This window comes from Homalodisca vitripennis, chromosome X, assembly GCF_021130785.1.
Source record: "Homalodisca vitripennis isolate AUS2020 chromosome X, UT_GWSS_2.1, whole genome shotgun sequence".
NCBI lineage: Eukaryota > Metazoa > Arthropoda > Insecta > Hemiptera > Cicadellidae > Homalodisca > Homalodisca vitripennis.
The window spans coordinates 12,423,836-12,439,907 of NC_060215.1; the positions used below are offsets into that span (position 1 = coordinate 12,423,836).

The following is a 16,072-nucleotide window of genomic DNA, read 5'->3' on the forward strand; positions in this document are numbered from 1 at the left end:
TACTTCAATGCGCTGGTAAAAACTGTAACAGTAATTGTGAAGCAGCATGCCTTCTAGCTCAAACCTGAGAATCGGTGAACAATGAGTACATTAATGAATACAAACGAATACATTTACGAAATACACAAGGAGAAAATGTTAGTGTTAATTTTTTATTGAAAACGTCTCTGTATGTAGCCGTGCCTATAGGCCACTAGCCTGTGTGGGGAGGTCATTAAACTAAGAGGAGAGTTAGTATAAGGTTCACAGTACTGATGAAAGGTGACAAACTTAGGTTTTAAAAATGCAAAGTAATAATAAATAATATTTGTAATTAAAAAGCACTTTGAAATAGAACTTTTAAGAACCTTATTGTTGTAAGAAAATGTTGGTTTGTTAATTGACACGTATTTTGTTCTCTTAGGACATGACAACTGAGAAATTTCTCTTAGTCATAAAAGGATTTTTGTGCTGTTTCCGGAGTAAGGATATTCTGGATGGTTAAGTAGCGACCGCCTCCGGTCAAGATCCATGAAGAAGGATTTTGGACATTAATCTCACTCATGCCTATGTACCAGCCTCTCCAGTGAAAGCAGCCTGGGAGTGGCACGCCCTTATGTCTAGGTCAGCAACAACCCTTACCACTTAGGGAGCTCCACGAACTCCAGCAGTCCTCCCTCGAAGTAGACTAGACCCATCTACCCTTCAACCAAATATCTTGGCGTTTGCGGTTAGTGATGTGCCGCTCTTGGTCATCCATAAGGTTGCCCAGATTTTAGAGACACGACGGTTTTGCTATACCCAGTTTAGGTTTAACCGGAAGGTATAAACCAGTCAAAAATGAACCTTACTGGATGCCTAATTGACACGTTATATATAGGTATTTTAAATAATATTTTCACCAGAAGTGTAATTACTAATCTCTAAATACATCATATTGTTATAGTTTGTTTTAAAGTTTATCTCTTGTTATTGCTTTACAATTTTTACTGTTATAGACGTTCAAATGTTATTTTTAATTGTTGCCCTCTTTTTCTTGTCTAGACGCTAGACTTAAAACACTTATTTACTGATTTTGCTCACCAGCTCCCGACTTCTTTTTTGTCTTAGTTGCTGACCACATATTTAATGCATGTTTTATTGTATATTTATATGTATATATTTGTATATTTATAGTATTAGTGGGCCTATATTGGTATGTTGTATTTTTTATTCAAATATTGTTAATTATTATTGTAAAAATGGTGGATACCGTTGATGAATAAATAAATACTTATTAGCTAAAACAATATATCTCGAGGAATCTTTAAAGCGAGGAGCAGGTAAAATGAGAAGGCTGTGAACTCGCAAACTCTGTTACAAAGGCACTGACCTGAAGAACGACAGTTTGTGCTCAAAATGAGATCACACAGGCTGCTGAAGGTGGCGTAACCTCGAGTACCACTAACGGCACACACGGGGGCACCCTCTTGTCCAACGCAGGTCCTAGAGCAGTTGTTTCCTGGCAACCAGACAACCTACATTGTATCAATCATATCTTCCAATTGGTATCATGTAAGTACAGAAATCCGTCTTACCTAGACAGACCTCAACAATTCTAAAATTATATTTATAATTAACAATACTTAATATACGTAGTATATACGAGTACTTAGAGAAAATATAGCTATATATTCTGCATCTCATGAAGGTGTCTACATTTTTAATAGCCATTAGATCAGTAAGCGTCAAACAAATTGTATGAATTTTTTTTAAATTGAACAATTTGTATGAAACGTAACCAATATGTTTGCAATAGAATAAAGCGGTATCTGCCCTCAGCAATGCATTGTTTGAACGAAAGCAAAATAATGCCACTTTATTTTCTTGGAGGTTTGGATAATTATTTATTGCTTCTATTCTATAGTGTTCTATCCATCACGAAAAAACGTTCATAAGCACTACCAACTACTAATTTACTATTATAATGCATTGTTAAATAAAAGTAATTTATTGCAGTCTCAAGAACCTATGTTGTTCCTATGTCTGCAGTATGAACGTCCAAATGTTGAAGCACATTTTTAATGTATTTCCAAATTTATAAAAACACATTTATAAACTTAGCTAGCGTATAGGCTACCTATCTAACGGTTGTAAAAATATTAAACAGCTTTGGGGAACACTGGGTATATATATATACTTAAAAAAGCAGAGACCGATCCACTTTCTAGCCTTATTCTTGCCCACTGGCATAGGCGTGGATTTTATGAAACAGAATAAGGAGAAGAATCATCAGTATCAGAGGAGAGACAGTACAAGATCAACAGTACTGATACTAGTTGCTGTGGTTGTTTGCAGAATAAAGAGCAGAGTCAGGACAGTAAATAAATTAATTCAGTTAAAATCACTCATAAATTAAGAGTATACTTAGAAACTAAAGCGCACTAATTTGAATATACCAACGCATGGAATACCAGACTGGCTAAATGGCTCAGCTGTTATAATCACATATACTAAAACATAAGGGTATCAATAAATTACTCTATCAAGCTTAACCATGTGATTTTTAGGACAATATACTAAGTAAGAAATATAACATAAAGTATAGTCCTAACTTGCTTAGTTTAACATCTGTCTGTCTGTGCATTTCAGAAAAAAACTAAAAAATCTATATGCTTAAACTCAATAAAAAGTTTCAAAAAAGATCAAATGGATTTTTAAATTGGCGTCTATACGAAACTGTCGAACTGTAATAAGTTAAAAACTGAAAAATCTATGACAAGTTACAACTATAGTTAATACGGGTTAATTTCATATGGATATTTTGATGCCCATTTTTTTTCGCTACGACAAAAAATAACGAAAGAGGCTGAGCGCTATCGGGTTTTGTAAGTTAATTACGGTTTAATAATCAGCTGATTGTTGTAATTGACATTTAAAATAGCTACCTCATGCTGTAATTTTGTACACTTGCTATGATATTTGTTTGGTTGTTAATACGCAATATTTTTTCCGAATTGGTTCTTTAAAGTTTGTTTTATTTGTTTATGTGAGGCATCCTTGATATACTGTGTATGGCATTTCTTACTTATTTTGCCATGGAAAATAAAATTGTAAAGCTTAATATAGTATTTTAATGGTATAATAAGTATTTTAATACATTCCTTATGGACACACTGTTTATTCAACTGATTGTCAGTTTTTACATATTACTTCAACGTTTTTCAACAGGCTGAAAAACTTTTAAAATTGCAAATAATAAACCAATCTAATATATGAATTTTTAAAACTAGCTGTTAAATTATTGATTTAAATGAGTCTAGTTGGTATTATTTTTTAGTTATAACTTTCCTGTCCTAGTCTTTAAATAGAAGAAATGTAAAAATTTACCCAGTTCCCCTTCAGTACAAGCTCCTGAGTGAACGAAAATGTAATCTGTAAAAAAAATAAACCATTCAAAACTTTTAACAGGTATATAACATATTATATATATAATTAATTACTGTAATCATCTATTAATTATTCTAACTCCCAGTCTTAAATCAACCATTAACCTATTATTTTCATGGTGTATAATGCGTTTTAATATGAATGGACAGGGGGGGAGTGTAACGGATACTGACGTGTTACAAACGTCAAATTAACAGTGAAGAGAGTTTAAATTAGAGTAAAGGAAATAAATTTCGTTTTATTGACCAGCCGGTACTAAACTTTTATTGTGATTTAACTAACAGCTCAATGGAAACCATCATTAAAAATAGGTAGGCACATGGACTTTAAGATTAAAAGTTACGTAGATTTCATGGTTTTTTAAGTTTATTAACATAAAGTTTAGGATACTTTTCCATATATTCTTAGATGAAGCAGAAATCAAAAAATCAATTTTAATTATAAATTGTTATATATCCCCTATGCAAACGGTATTGCAAACGGTAACGCATATTGCAAGGTCACCATTCTTTCGTTTTCATTCCCCGACTTCAACCATTCCCATCAAATTCAGGGTAGTGGACCATTCCAGGGTTGTTAATTAAATAAATAAAATCAAAATGCCTTTATTTTCAAGCGTTCCTCATTTACAAACTTGTTTCCAGGACAACTCAAGTCAAATTTTAATATCTAACTGACCGGTCCCAACAACGCAGCGTTAGGCAATGGAGACTATACTTGGCTAGGGAGGGCACTTGAGCGTTGAATCAACAGCAGGACCAAACTGGGGATCAGTATGGTTTTGTCTTTGCTAAGGACCCTTCGGATAAAAATCGCCGAAGGAAAGGTGGTCCTGTGCACTAATCTCTCAGTAAGGTTTTAACTCTCAAGGTTTAAATATTGTATAATTTTATCTTAACCATAACATTTTCCTATAACAGAAACAGTGTATAAGATCCCTTTGTAAGCTGCAACTATGCTTTTGTTAAAAATGTTTGATGTACACCAGAGGGTTTCATGGCCGACTTGTAAACATTAAAGGACTTACCACTGTCGTACTTGCACTTGTTTGATCCTTCCAGTTGGCAGAGGTTGGAGAAGGTTCTGAAGGACTTCTTGCTGGAGCTGAAGGCGCAGACAGGTCTGTACTCTTGAGTACAGATCACTGGGCATCCCTGCACCGGCCCTGTCAGTAACATTGCCCTTCTTAGAGTACATCACTTTCAATATCTATAGACATTAATATGATTTATACACAGTTGTGTATATTTTTAGCGCTTATAGTAATTGTCACTTGAGAATTTACTGATAAGATTTATTATAGTCGACTTAGTTGCTCCAATTCACACACTTATGGAAAGAGACCAGAAACATTTGAGCTAATCATGATTTCTTGAATACCAATCGTACGTGTCATGTTCAGTTCTGTTTATGCATTCTAATTATACGTGCAACTTGCTTTTGAAAAAAAACAGCCATTCTGTAGCTCTTGGTAAAATCTGAGAATACAACAATATGCTATATTTTCAGCATAAAAATTGCGGAGTATATTTACATGTTTCGAAATTAAGAGAGTTAATTTTAAAAATAAACATTAACCTAAATAATGACTAAAACTGTTCTCTCGAATTCTAATATACTTACCTAGAGTAGGTGTATAATATCGAATATAAATAAATCACACTTACAGAACTTTAAGCAGTTTAGTTTCCCAATGGGATTAAACTTAAACACATGCAAACCAGTAGTATTTTACCACCGCGTTCAAGTAATACACTTCCATCCAAGTAGAATGTCGCCTCAGAATTTAGTATGTGAGCAACTCGATTGAAATAAATTAACGTTGGTAAATACAGTTTTGGGGATATTCTGATTTAAAAGAAGGCAAATTTTGTTGAGGAATAAGAAAGTCAGATTTATCTTTTCAGAATTAGCTTTGAAAAATCAAGCTAAATAGAGAGCTTACCTTCCGGGACTGTACAAGATCCCTCATGAGCAAGGCTGTAATCTGAAAAATGAAAAACAGACCAGTAAATAAAATTGGGGTAAAATTCAAATACATGCAAACAATTTGAGAATAAAAAAACATTAGAAGTTTTTAACAAGATACTTTTACAAAATTATTTATTATATATTTTTCATGCTTCGTTAAATTTTTAATACGGAGTTTTGATCAGCTTATACGTAAACTATAAAGAACATTTAATCGTGGAGCAACATCCACGATTAATTGTTGGGAGGAGGGATTGTGGAGCTTTAGTTATAACATTTATACTGCATACAGGATGGATGCAAGTTCTTATAAATGATCCTGCCCGTTCAGTCTCTTTATGAACTTTCTGTCGGAACTTCATGAAATTTTTTGTCTCAGAATAAACATACTGTTCGAATTTCCCCAGTTAAAGGGTCCTCGAAGGTTCAGTAGAGATTTAGAAACACCCATTATACTCAGCCATCTCAAATGGCCATTTGCCGTTCACTAGTTTACCATATGTTTTAAGTAACTTGGTGACGAGTTTTACCTAGACAATTTATGAGGAATATGCTATATACAAGTAACTTTTTATATTACTTGCATTGCATTCACACAACAAATTTGAATATTACTAAAAATAGGTTTTTCAATATAAATCTCCGTGGCTGACATACATTTGAGGTTTTTTCTCTGCGAAGATAATTTTCTTTTTGAGTATAATTTTACTTTTCCTTTCCAACACAAAATTTAAGGTGATGAAATTTAGTTTCCGTTGTGTTTATCTCTATTCAAGAAAGTTATCTGAAAATAAAGTGGCTGTGAAGTACTAAGAAACCGAACCCGGAACTATCTCTGTGAAGCTCACTTTCAGAGATAAGAGATAATATAAGAGGAGATAATATACCCTCTTTCTTACTAAAACTTCTTGAAATTCCCTGGACAAAATATCCTCCTTAACATGTATAACTGTTATTAAAGCAGAAAGAAGGAACTATACCTGAACCGGAACATGTAATGCTCTTGACGAACAAACATATGTTTTTGAAGTTCTTGTATCCGGCCGTAGGACTGATGCCACATACTGGACTGTACAGGTCTCCGCAATTCCGATTGCAGTCGTTCTCTGAAATTGCAAACATATTTAATTAGTGATCATTCTCTTAAGTTCTGATATTTTAAAATATCAAAAGTGAACTGATATTAAGATACTTAATATCTAAGTAATCTGTTTGTGACGGGTCCGCGATATTTTGTGTATTTTACAGTTTCTTCGATATTTAATCCTGTCGACCAAAGTTTTAACGCAAGTTCAGGTTTGCAAAACTTGTTTGCTCTTTTAAACCATTCTAACCTGGAATTAAGTAATACGATAATATATACATAATTATACGATATATAGATAATAAAAATATATATATGTTATTTTGCCGTTGCTGGTTATTACGAGTTTAATAAATATTCTTAATCATAGTATGCAATATATAAGAAGTAAACATTCGATATATTAATGTCATATATGTTTTTTACTGTCAGATACAAAATAAATTTTCTTCAATGCGTTTGCCATTTATTTAACTTCAAAACAATATATAAAGTATTACAGTTTGTTGTGTACATGTCTGTAAGTGAAAGATTGCATAACAAGGAATTCGTGTTGTATATTTTGTGGTGTTTTATCTTAATACGTTACAACATAAATACATAGAATATTCATCAAATATTATACTGGATATACTTACGGGTCTCATGATTCGTGCATTCCCCAGAATGAACTAACAAGTAATCTGAAACATCAATTTCGTTGTTATTAATGTTTAATATATGCATGAATAATATAATTAATTGTACCAAGCAAAAATTGGCATGTGCTGGTATTAACTCCAAAAAATTTTATATATGTATATTTTAATACATCAACACAACACGATTAATGCTTAAAAGGTGGTTATTTATTTTTTGTTTTAAAACTCATAATCAATAATGGATGTTTTGAAAATTCAACGGATTGATATAGGAATTTAAACAATAGTTAGAGTAGCCCTTTCGAAAATAGTTCGAGAGTGGCTGGTGTATTTGAATCCCCCCTCTACACCACATGCTCAACACTGCAGCTAGTTTTACTCAAATGGAAAACTACTGATCCGTCTCAGCAGCGACAGATTTTGTCGTACAAAAATATAGTACATTTGATGTCATTCATCGGTTTTGCATGCAACATATAAATTAAGCAGACAGTATGGCGAAAGCCACGTCATAGCGGGTACAGCTGGTGGTTAGTAGGAGTTGGCAACACTGCCTCAAAGTTCACCGGGGTACGGGCTGTGTTAATGCCCTACTTCACATTATATCCAAAGAACGAGTAATACAGTATGTCTCACAATGACAAGACATAGTCTGTGTTCGTGTCGGCTCAAAATTGAACTGTTTTAGATCATTAAAGGACTTGATTCCATACGTCTGAAGTCAACGAAATTTCAGTTGTGGCTCAGATAACATAGAATGTTGTACATATATACTATTTTGTTAAAAAACTTCCATGGCATATCACAGTTACAAAATCAAAATACAATAGAACTCGACAAAAGTAAGCTAGCATAATAGGTTCCATACAATTTTTTCAGAGAGTAGAAGGCAATAATAAATCATTCACATAAGAATATCCTGAAAATAACCAAGAAAGAAGACAGAATCAGATCCACAAAAAGCTGGAAATCTGTTGAAATAAAGCCACATTTGATCGATGATTGGTTGAACTTCGTTGAATCGAGATACAACTCCGCTCCCTCCACTAACCATTCCTAAATGCTTAAGACTGTATTTGTATTGGTTCTGTACCGTATTGAATCTAAAGAGAGATTTTCCATGATCCACACCAACTTGATTTCTCTCCATATCCATAAACTTTTAGATATTCGCTCGCTGACAGCCCCTACGCCAGCCACCAGAGCCACTCTGGCTAATCGAAGATGTAACTCTCTAGTGGAATTGGAGAGTGACGAAGTGTGAGTAGAAGAGGTTTTAGAAATGAGGGATATTCCAAATAACTTATATTTGCCGTGTAAGGGAAGTTCAGTTCTGCAAGAGAAGTTCAGGTTCTATTAAAACAACGAGACCGCAAAACTCGATCGTATGCAGTAAAAGATAAGTATATGAAAAGAAGAGGATTTTTATGAGGGTTAAAATTCTAGTTTAGACTGTCCTTAGTAATCAGTAGTTATTTAAGAATTAAATAGTATAAGAAATGTTTAAATTAAATAAAAAAATTATCTTTAAAAATGACAAGTAGTGATAACAAATGAATACCAAATACAAAAATATATTGTTGCATGATACTGGTTTATTATTGTAGTTTTGGAGTGAAACGACTCCGATGTGAAGAACATATTATTACTTCAGTGTAAACCGATCGAGAATTTTTAATACATGGCGAAAACAATATGAGTGACTGAACCAAAGAGCAAGAGAAACAAGCACATGAATTAGTATATTGTGTTAGGCATGGCAATAATTTCTCATTACATACTAATAGGGTGCACCCATCTGGGCCATGGATAAAACTGTGTCTACCTCCCCATCACGGACCCTTCACACTGTTGTAACTCCTCACTAAACAAATCTTGTAATTGTTGTCTGGCAACGGCGACTCACTAACGAGGTTCTGGTTTACCTTATCATCGGTAAACCAGAAAAAGTAAACAGTAATGGTGACAGACAATATCATACTACAAACCATTATCTGAGGTACTGCATTTGTTGTGAGCTGCCAACAGACACTTGTTAGAAAAGGTCTTGAAGGTTTTTGTCGAAGGGCTGAAGCTACAGACCGGGTTGTACTCTTTAGTACAGCTGGCAGGACAACCTGGTGGGACTGCAACATACATTTACCGTGTTCAACAATTATTTTGACGTTACCTAGGAAAGTAACTCCATAGGCAGGTTGAACTGGTGCCCTATAAATATAAAGAATACAGTAAATTGTGCATAAACCTCTTTCTAGTTAATTATGAAAACCTTCATACAGGGAGAAAAAACTCTTCACAGACTGTAGGATATTGTTACACGAACCGAGAGGAGCTAAGATCCAAATGTATCCAATAAAGGAAAAGAATTACCATTGGTTGACAACTGACATTTACTTTATAGCTCATCTTGGCCCATGGAAACAAAAAATTGTGTAGAGAGTTTTTTTACACCCTTACTTGTTTTATTACTGGGTAATCTTAACTAACTCGAGAGCTGCTGTTTAAAAAACAAAGACCTACAATTAGTGTACGTAAGATGTGTTTGTAATTTCTGCGGGCTTTTGGAAAAAGACATGAACAGTTAAAAGAATTTTTCTAAGTGCGATTTTGAATTTCTTATGTCATTATTTCCTGTTACACATGGGGTTCCAGTGCTCAGGTACTTATCTTTAAAATTTGCCTTAAATACATTTATTATATGTTTAAGTTAAAACTGTATCTTTTTTTCAGAACAAAAATGTGTACTGATAGTTTAGATTTAAAACAGTAACACGCTTAAAAAAAATCAAATATGTCTTGAGATTATAATCTATGTAGTTTATAGACTATTTTACATTTATAATTTAAACAGTAAAAACATGACTTCACTTGTAACTTGACAGAGATGTCTGAAGATAGACTTTCAATCCAAATGAATTTAGTTGATTAATTGAAATTAATTTAATAATTATTATTTTTTAGTTTATTAGGTCATGTTTATGCGATAAACACATGTATGATAAAATGTGATACTTTGAAGACAGATAGTCCAAAGTTTTGGTGGGAAGGTTAATCAACTTAGTTATTATACCTGTTTGTTATATCTGGACATTTAATATTTCTCTAGGCATAGACAGTTATTCTTCTTGCATTATTTAAATTCTAACACATAGTAAATAATAAGTACTAATCTGGTACACTAACCAAGTAGAAGCGTATCTCACAGAATATATAATAGTTTTATTCGTTTTCCCCTAAACTAAAATTCCATAAATCCGGTATTACAGTTTTCACAGCTCGTATGGTCGGTATGCTTGTTTGGAATTAACTTAAATTACTAAAGCTGAAAATAATTTGTTTAATACGAATAAGGTGTTATAGCCGTATTATCCCTTACATTATGATAATTTCAGAGAACTGTCCTTATGGTGCTTTTCTAAAACAAGGGTGACACTTTTTGAACACGTTTCGTGTGAAATATATGGAAATTTTTTTATAACTTACACCGTTTATCAATGATACATTTTAGAAGTATGATACTCTTGACAATATTAATACAAAACAAACAGAATTGTGATCTTAAACTTCACCTAGTTCAAGTTTAATCAGGCACTTAAAACGTAAACTATTATTAACCTTTCTAAGTTAATAAATTTTACTCTTAATTGCTGATTAGTAAAGCTATATAATACATACCATTCGGGACTTTGCATACTCCTCCATGTTTGTAGACGTAATCTAGACAAGATAAAGTACATGTAATTACATATAGTTAAATTAGAAGGGTTTGTATATTTAGATATAAACATGTTAGACAGTAATAGTAAGAACTTTAAACAGTTTTCCACTTTTAAAGTAAGAAAAAAGTATGAATAGGCTACTAAATGTTGTTGTACGGTATATAAGACTAACTGGGATAGGAACACGGTTACGTTTGTAATCAATTGAAAACATAGAAACATCTCTCACTGAGGTTGTTTCACAAGCATAACAAACTATTTTACCTTTAAATCTGCCTGAACATAAATCATTAAAAAAATTGAGTTGTAATTCTTAGATATTTTGCTTTCTTTTCAACAAGAACTATCGTTCTGCCTTACTTACCTTTACCGAGACAAGAAATTTCTTGGACGAAGATACACTTGTTAGTGAAGGTCTTGTAGCCGACTGTAGGACTCAGACCACAGACCGGCCGGTAATCTTTCGAACATTGCAGTTCGCAGTTCTTTCCTAAATACGTTGCGAATTTATTAAATACTATATCAGGTTAATTATTAATAATTTGTTAAATCACAATAAGGTTAATAAAAGACTAATATACAATGTTTCAATAGATTGATTGTCACGTTCGGTTACATAAGTTCGCATTTCTGTGCACTACTATGAGCTATGAAAAAACTAACATCATCTTAAAAATGGACATGTTACTGCTTCGGTTCGTGATGGTAGTGTTCCAAATATAGATTTTTGTTTACGTCTGTAGTAAAACCCATTCACTTAATGTCACCATGAAGCATTTCCTCGGTTTTAAATTACAATATTTATTAATTAATAGACGAGTGCAGAGTAAGGAATATGTTTTATAACACCCAAAACGTAATTAACAATTAAAACTGCCATAAGTATTTTATTATTTTCACAACTCTTTCGTGGATTTAGAATTTACTAGCTTATTGTTGAAAAACAGGACGAACTTTATTTTCTAATATTTATTTTTGAAGGAGTAATGTTTTTTTAAAATTGAGCATTCCATGTTCTACAATACATTAAACTATTAAAAATTGAAGCGCTTAAAATGCAAATTAGGATCATAACATGAATGTAGTCATGTAATGTCATGGAATCTCGATAGTAATATCAACAATGTTATAGCTATAAAATTTTAAAGTCACAGTTTGATTGACATATTGTAGTGTACATATTGTAGTGACAAAGTCAAGTTGCAGGTATTTGTGACTTTTGAATTAAGCCAGCAGCTGGGTACGATATCTGTTTCTAAGTCTTATTGAAAATTCGAGAGGATTTCGTGAGTTCTTACGCATAGTATTTATAGAAACTGCATTCGTCCAATTAAACGTATTGAGTGAGAGAATAAGTACAAAATCCGATGAAATACATCCAATGTTGTCGGGAACTAGCTATAGCAATGTTGCTATGGATAACAACTGACAATGTTTCATCTCTTCATCCTAGGTTTTCATTGTTTGAAGATCAGACAAGTAAAACGAAGTCGACAGAACCGTGGTCAATGTGTCTTTTAATTAATAATTCACTAACTTTCTGATGTCTCAGAAATTTTAAATTTGAAATTACGTCAACAAAGTAAAGATTTTTTCTTGAAGGGCAGAAAAAGGGTTGCAGCCCCTAGAACAACTATACGTCTTAGTTACATCTATAACAAGTAAATTGAGTTCAAAATGTTATGTATGTAACTTTACGCACCATGAAGTCGATTTGTTGACCAATCCAAATTCCACGATTAAAGTCAAACAGAAATATTATGTTATTTAATACTGGATACATTTATGAATTTGGCTCTGTGGATTGGTACTTACCCAGTTCTTGTTCAGTGCAATCCCCGTCATGAACGATTTCATAATCTGAAATCAGGTGATCTTCGTGAATACGATTGTATACATGAACATCTAACACTTATTTCGTTATACGTATTCCTATATTTATATAGGGAATTGAGTGTATATAGGACGTATAATTGTGTGTATATAAGGACGTACCGGTGAAGTAGCAGTTAATCTCCAACTCGTACACACACTTGTTGGAGAATGTCTTGTACCCGTACGTGCCACTGTACCCGCAAACACTCTTGTACTCCTCAGTGCACGAGAGCGGACATTGTCCTTTCACTGTAACAACAGAATTATTAAAAACATTTTCAGACCTGAAAACGTACACTGAGGCAATAATATATATGTATGGCTAATGGTTTTGTAGTTGATTAAGAAACACTTCACCATCCTACTGGAAAAGATGAAAACGAAATATTATTTCTATAGTTATTTTTTTAATAGTTTTCTAAGTGGAAATTCATAAAACATACATTCAAAACCAAATTATCAAATAGTTTTGATAAAACAGCTTATGTATTAATTAAATTATGCAAGTTAGACCGGGAATCATTAAAACTCACCTTCAGGAATGGTGCATTTGCCATTATGTTTGAACTCATAACCTGAAATATACAATTGTGGGCATTATTTTACGAACCAGCATCTCAGAAACTTTGAAATTACATTTTAAATTATTACCTAAATACATTTTATTTGGACTTTTATACTATTGCGAAAGTGTATGGTATGTTAATTGGTGATTATTTAATTTCAGTTGTAAATAGCTCTTTTTTAAATTGGCGGTAAAACTCAATTCATCGTATTTTGCTTTTCAAATAGTTTCTGCCTTTACTATTAGAACAATGTACTTTACATGTGTTTTTTCGTGTGTTTATTTGAATCTGAGATATTTGGTTAATTCTACAAAACGATTATTTAGGTTTAAAAACAATTGTCGGGATAATGTGCCACTTTAAACTACCAATAATCATTTAACGAGTGTTGTAAAATACATAACATTTTGACACTTCCAAGCATTTATATTTTTAAAGTTTAAAAGTTTTTTTTATTATCATAATTTGCTTGATAATTATAGTCTGCAAAATCTTCATCCCCATAGGAAACCTATATTGGAATATTCTGTACATTGCCTAACAAATTACCAATAAGGTGCTCAATATTAATTTCTACAATTGTTCTATGCCCTACTGTTTCATATAAAACAAATTGAATATTTTAAAAGCGCAAACTTTCCCTAAAGAGCTATCTTTTGAGCCGGGCGTTTTGTTTGATGGACAATTTCTTAAATCCCGATATCAATCTTTAAATATTACTGTTATTTAGTTTTTAAAACAAAATTTATTTTATTTAAGTGTAATGTAGCATTAGATTTTTGAACATTTAGTTGTATGGAATTTGGCAAATCATATGTTTAGTGAGCTGTACTTCACATTGAAAACCAACATGATGCAATCAATAAAATAAAATAATATTATTACATGGTATATAGGTAGCCTGATGCTAAACTCCCAGAACTGTAAAATAACGAAGTAAATCCCTATTTTATTCAACCTCTAAGACTAACCATAATAATTGGCGTTCCAAAAGGATCAGTACTACATTTGATATATATATCGTATACGTAAAAAATCAGTCTAATGGACACCATTTTATTCTGTAGGAAACCGATGTTTTTTTTTCAAAAAAACAACAACCGTGGTCCAGTGTTTCTTCCAATAATCTGTTTCTTCAAATAATTCTTCTATCTTCCAATAATACTGTGTGTAATGCAATTAGTTCGTTAAATAATTATAATTTGTTTGCGATGTCCTTAAGCAAGCAAAATAAAACAATAAATATAGTATTGCAATAGCTATAACATATAGGTGTAGCACTAAAAAAATTCAAGGATACCAGAAAAAAGTCCGTCAGGCTTATTAATAATTCTAAAATTATAACCCAGCAGCTGTGGAGATGGCTTTCTTTCTTGGGCTTGAAATCCTTTCATTTCCTAGCCTAAACATCCAAGAGTCGTTAATGGCTGAAAGGTTCTTCTCCCAGAAACAAAACACAATTACCATAAACCAAGGAACGATATGCTAAACAGCACACATAAAGCATTGGACTATACTCAAAATATGTTGGTTAAAAATCCCAAACAATGAGGCAAATGTTATTAGTATGAAAATAATAAATAAGTTAATTACTTCAGATTTCTCTAATAAATCTTAGGTTTTCTAGGAACACAACGTTCAGTCGGGATTATATGAAATGTTTTTGTTTGTTTTTGAAGTGAAAGTCCTGAATGTGACATGGTAGATGGCTATGAACAGATGAGTAACTCAGATACACAATGTTACCTGCATCTTTGCACATGTTCTCCGCATTGAGATAGCACAGGTTCTTGAAAGTGTGATGAACCTTAGCAGGACTGAGTGCACAGACCGGCGCCAGTGGTACATCAGCACAGCACTCAGCAGTGCAGATCTTCCCTGTGCAAAAACATCAGAGAGCAGTTAGGTCAGTATGGCTTGGCAGAGGTCCTGTCTTGATTATAGAAATTACAGTAAATCCTGGAATATTGGATGGATTCAGGAACCGACTCTGGTGTTTGCGTTTCATTTAGGTACTATTCTGGGACCTTGGAATCGATTCTAGGAACAATCCCGTATTGTCTAGTAACCGGCAACCAATTTTTTTTAAATTTGTTATTGATCATGGAAGGTCTGAAAGGATAACAGGATTTCGGACATTTGACATCGTTAATTGTTACTAAAGGTGAGTACACAACATTTTGAGGATTGAAATCCATCCTCTTCGTCTTAAAAGGTGGTATACCTTTTATATCCTATAACGATCGTAAATGTCCAAAATCCTGTTATCCTTTCAATGTACATTGTATAACCCTTGTCGATGCTGTTTCATTTCGACTCACGAAAAGTAGTGTGGCTCACGACCGTTCATATCTTAGGGAGCATTTCTATATTGATTTCAAAAGCATAGTAGTTGGTTTTCGGTTTTTCGACTTGATATTTTGGGATTTATAAAAAAAGACCGACCACATAATTGTAAGTTTGATCCAAGAACTGATCTGGGGTTTTCCCTGTTGCTTATGACGGATCCGACCATTCTCGTTTTTAAACAGTTTTTGGTGTTATGTCATATTTGTATCTAAATTCCTGAAATAACCAGTTTATTGACAGGTTAAATTGAACGTTCTGTGGAATTGTTTCGCTCATAATAAGTGGTATGGAGACGTATACATTTGGTCTCTCTTAAAATTAAAAAAGAATTGTTTTCAACGGCTTGAGTTACTTTCTAGACTATGCTGTTCTGTCAACCGAAATTTAAAATTGTTAACCTTATTTTATTAATGACAAACCTCATATATTAATGACTAATAGACGTTAACTTCTAAATCC

General features: G+C 32.8%; 1 protein-coding gene across 2 annotated transcripts in view; it reads right to left on the reverse strand.

Annotated features, from left to right (window-relative positions):
- LOC124368693 overlaps positions 1-16,072 on the reverse strand; it is an 87,104-nt gene that overhangs the window by 21,529 nt on the left and 49,503 nt on the right. For both annotated transcript variants that reach the window (XM_046825989.1, XM_046825990.1), the window contains 13 exons: positions 15,011-15,142; positions 13,232-13,273; positions 12,819-12,947; positions 12,639-12,683; positions 11,188-11,313; positions 10,780-10,821; positions 9,093-9,230; positions 7,102-7,146; positions 6,360-6,485; positions 5,354-5,395; positions 4,436-4,573; positions 3,349-3,393; positions 1,352-1,480 (listed from right to left, as the gene is read on the reverse strand). In XM_046825989.1, the coding sequence (XP_046681945.1) occupies positions 1,352-1,480; positions 3,349-3,393; positions 4,436-4,573; positions 5,354-5,395; positions 6,360-6,485; positions 7,102-7,146; positions 9,093-9,230; positions 10,780-10,821; positions 11,188-11,313; positions 12,639-12,683; positions 12,819-12,947; positions 13,232-13,273; positions 15,011-15,142 (1,179 nt within the window). The remainder of the gene's footprint in view (positions 1-1,351; positions 1,481-3,348; positions 3,394-4,435; positions 4,574-5,353; positions 5,396-6,359; positions 6,486-7,101; positions 7,147-9,092; positions 9,231-10,779; positions 10,822-11,187; positions 11,314-12,638; positions 12,684-12,818; positions 12,948-13,231; positions 13,274-15,010; positions 15,143-16,072) is intronic.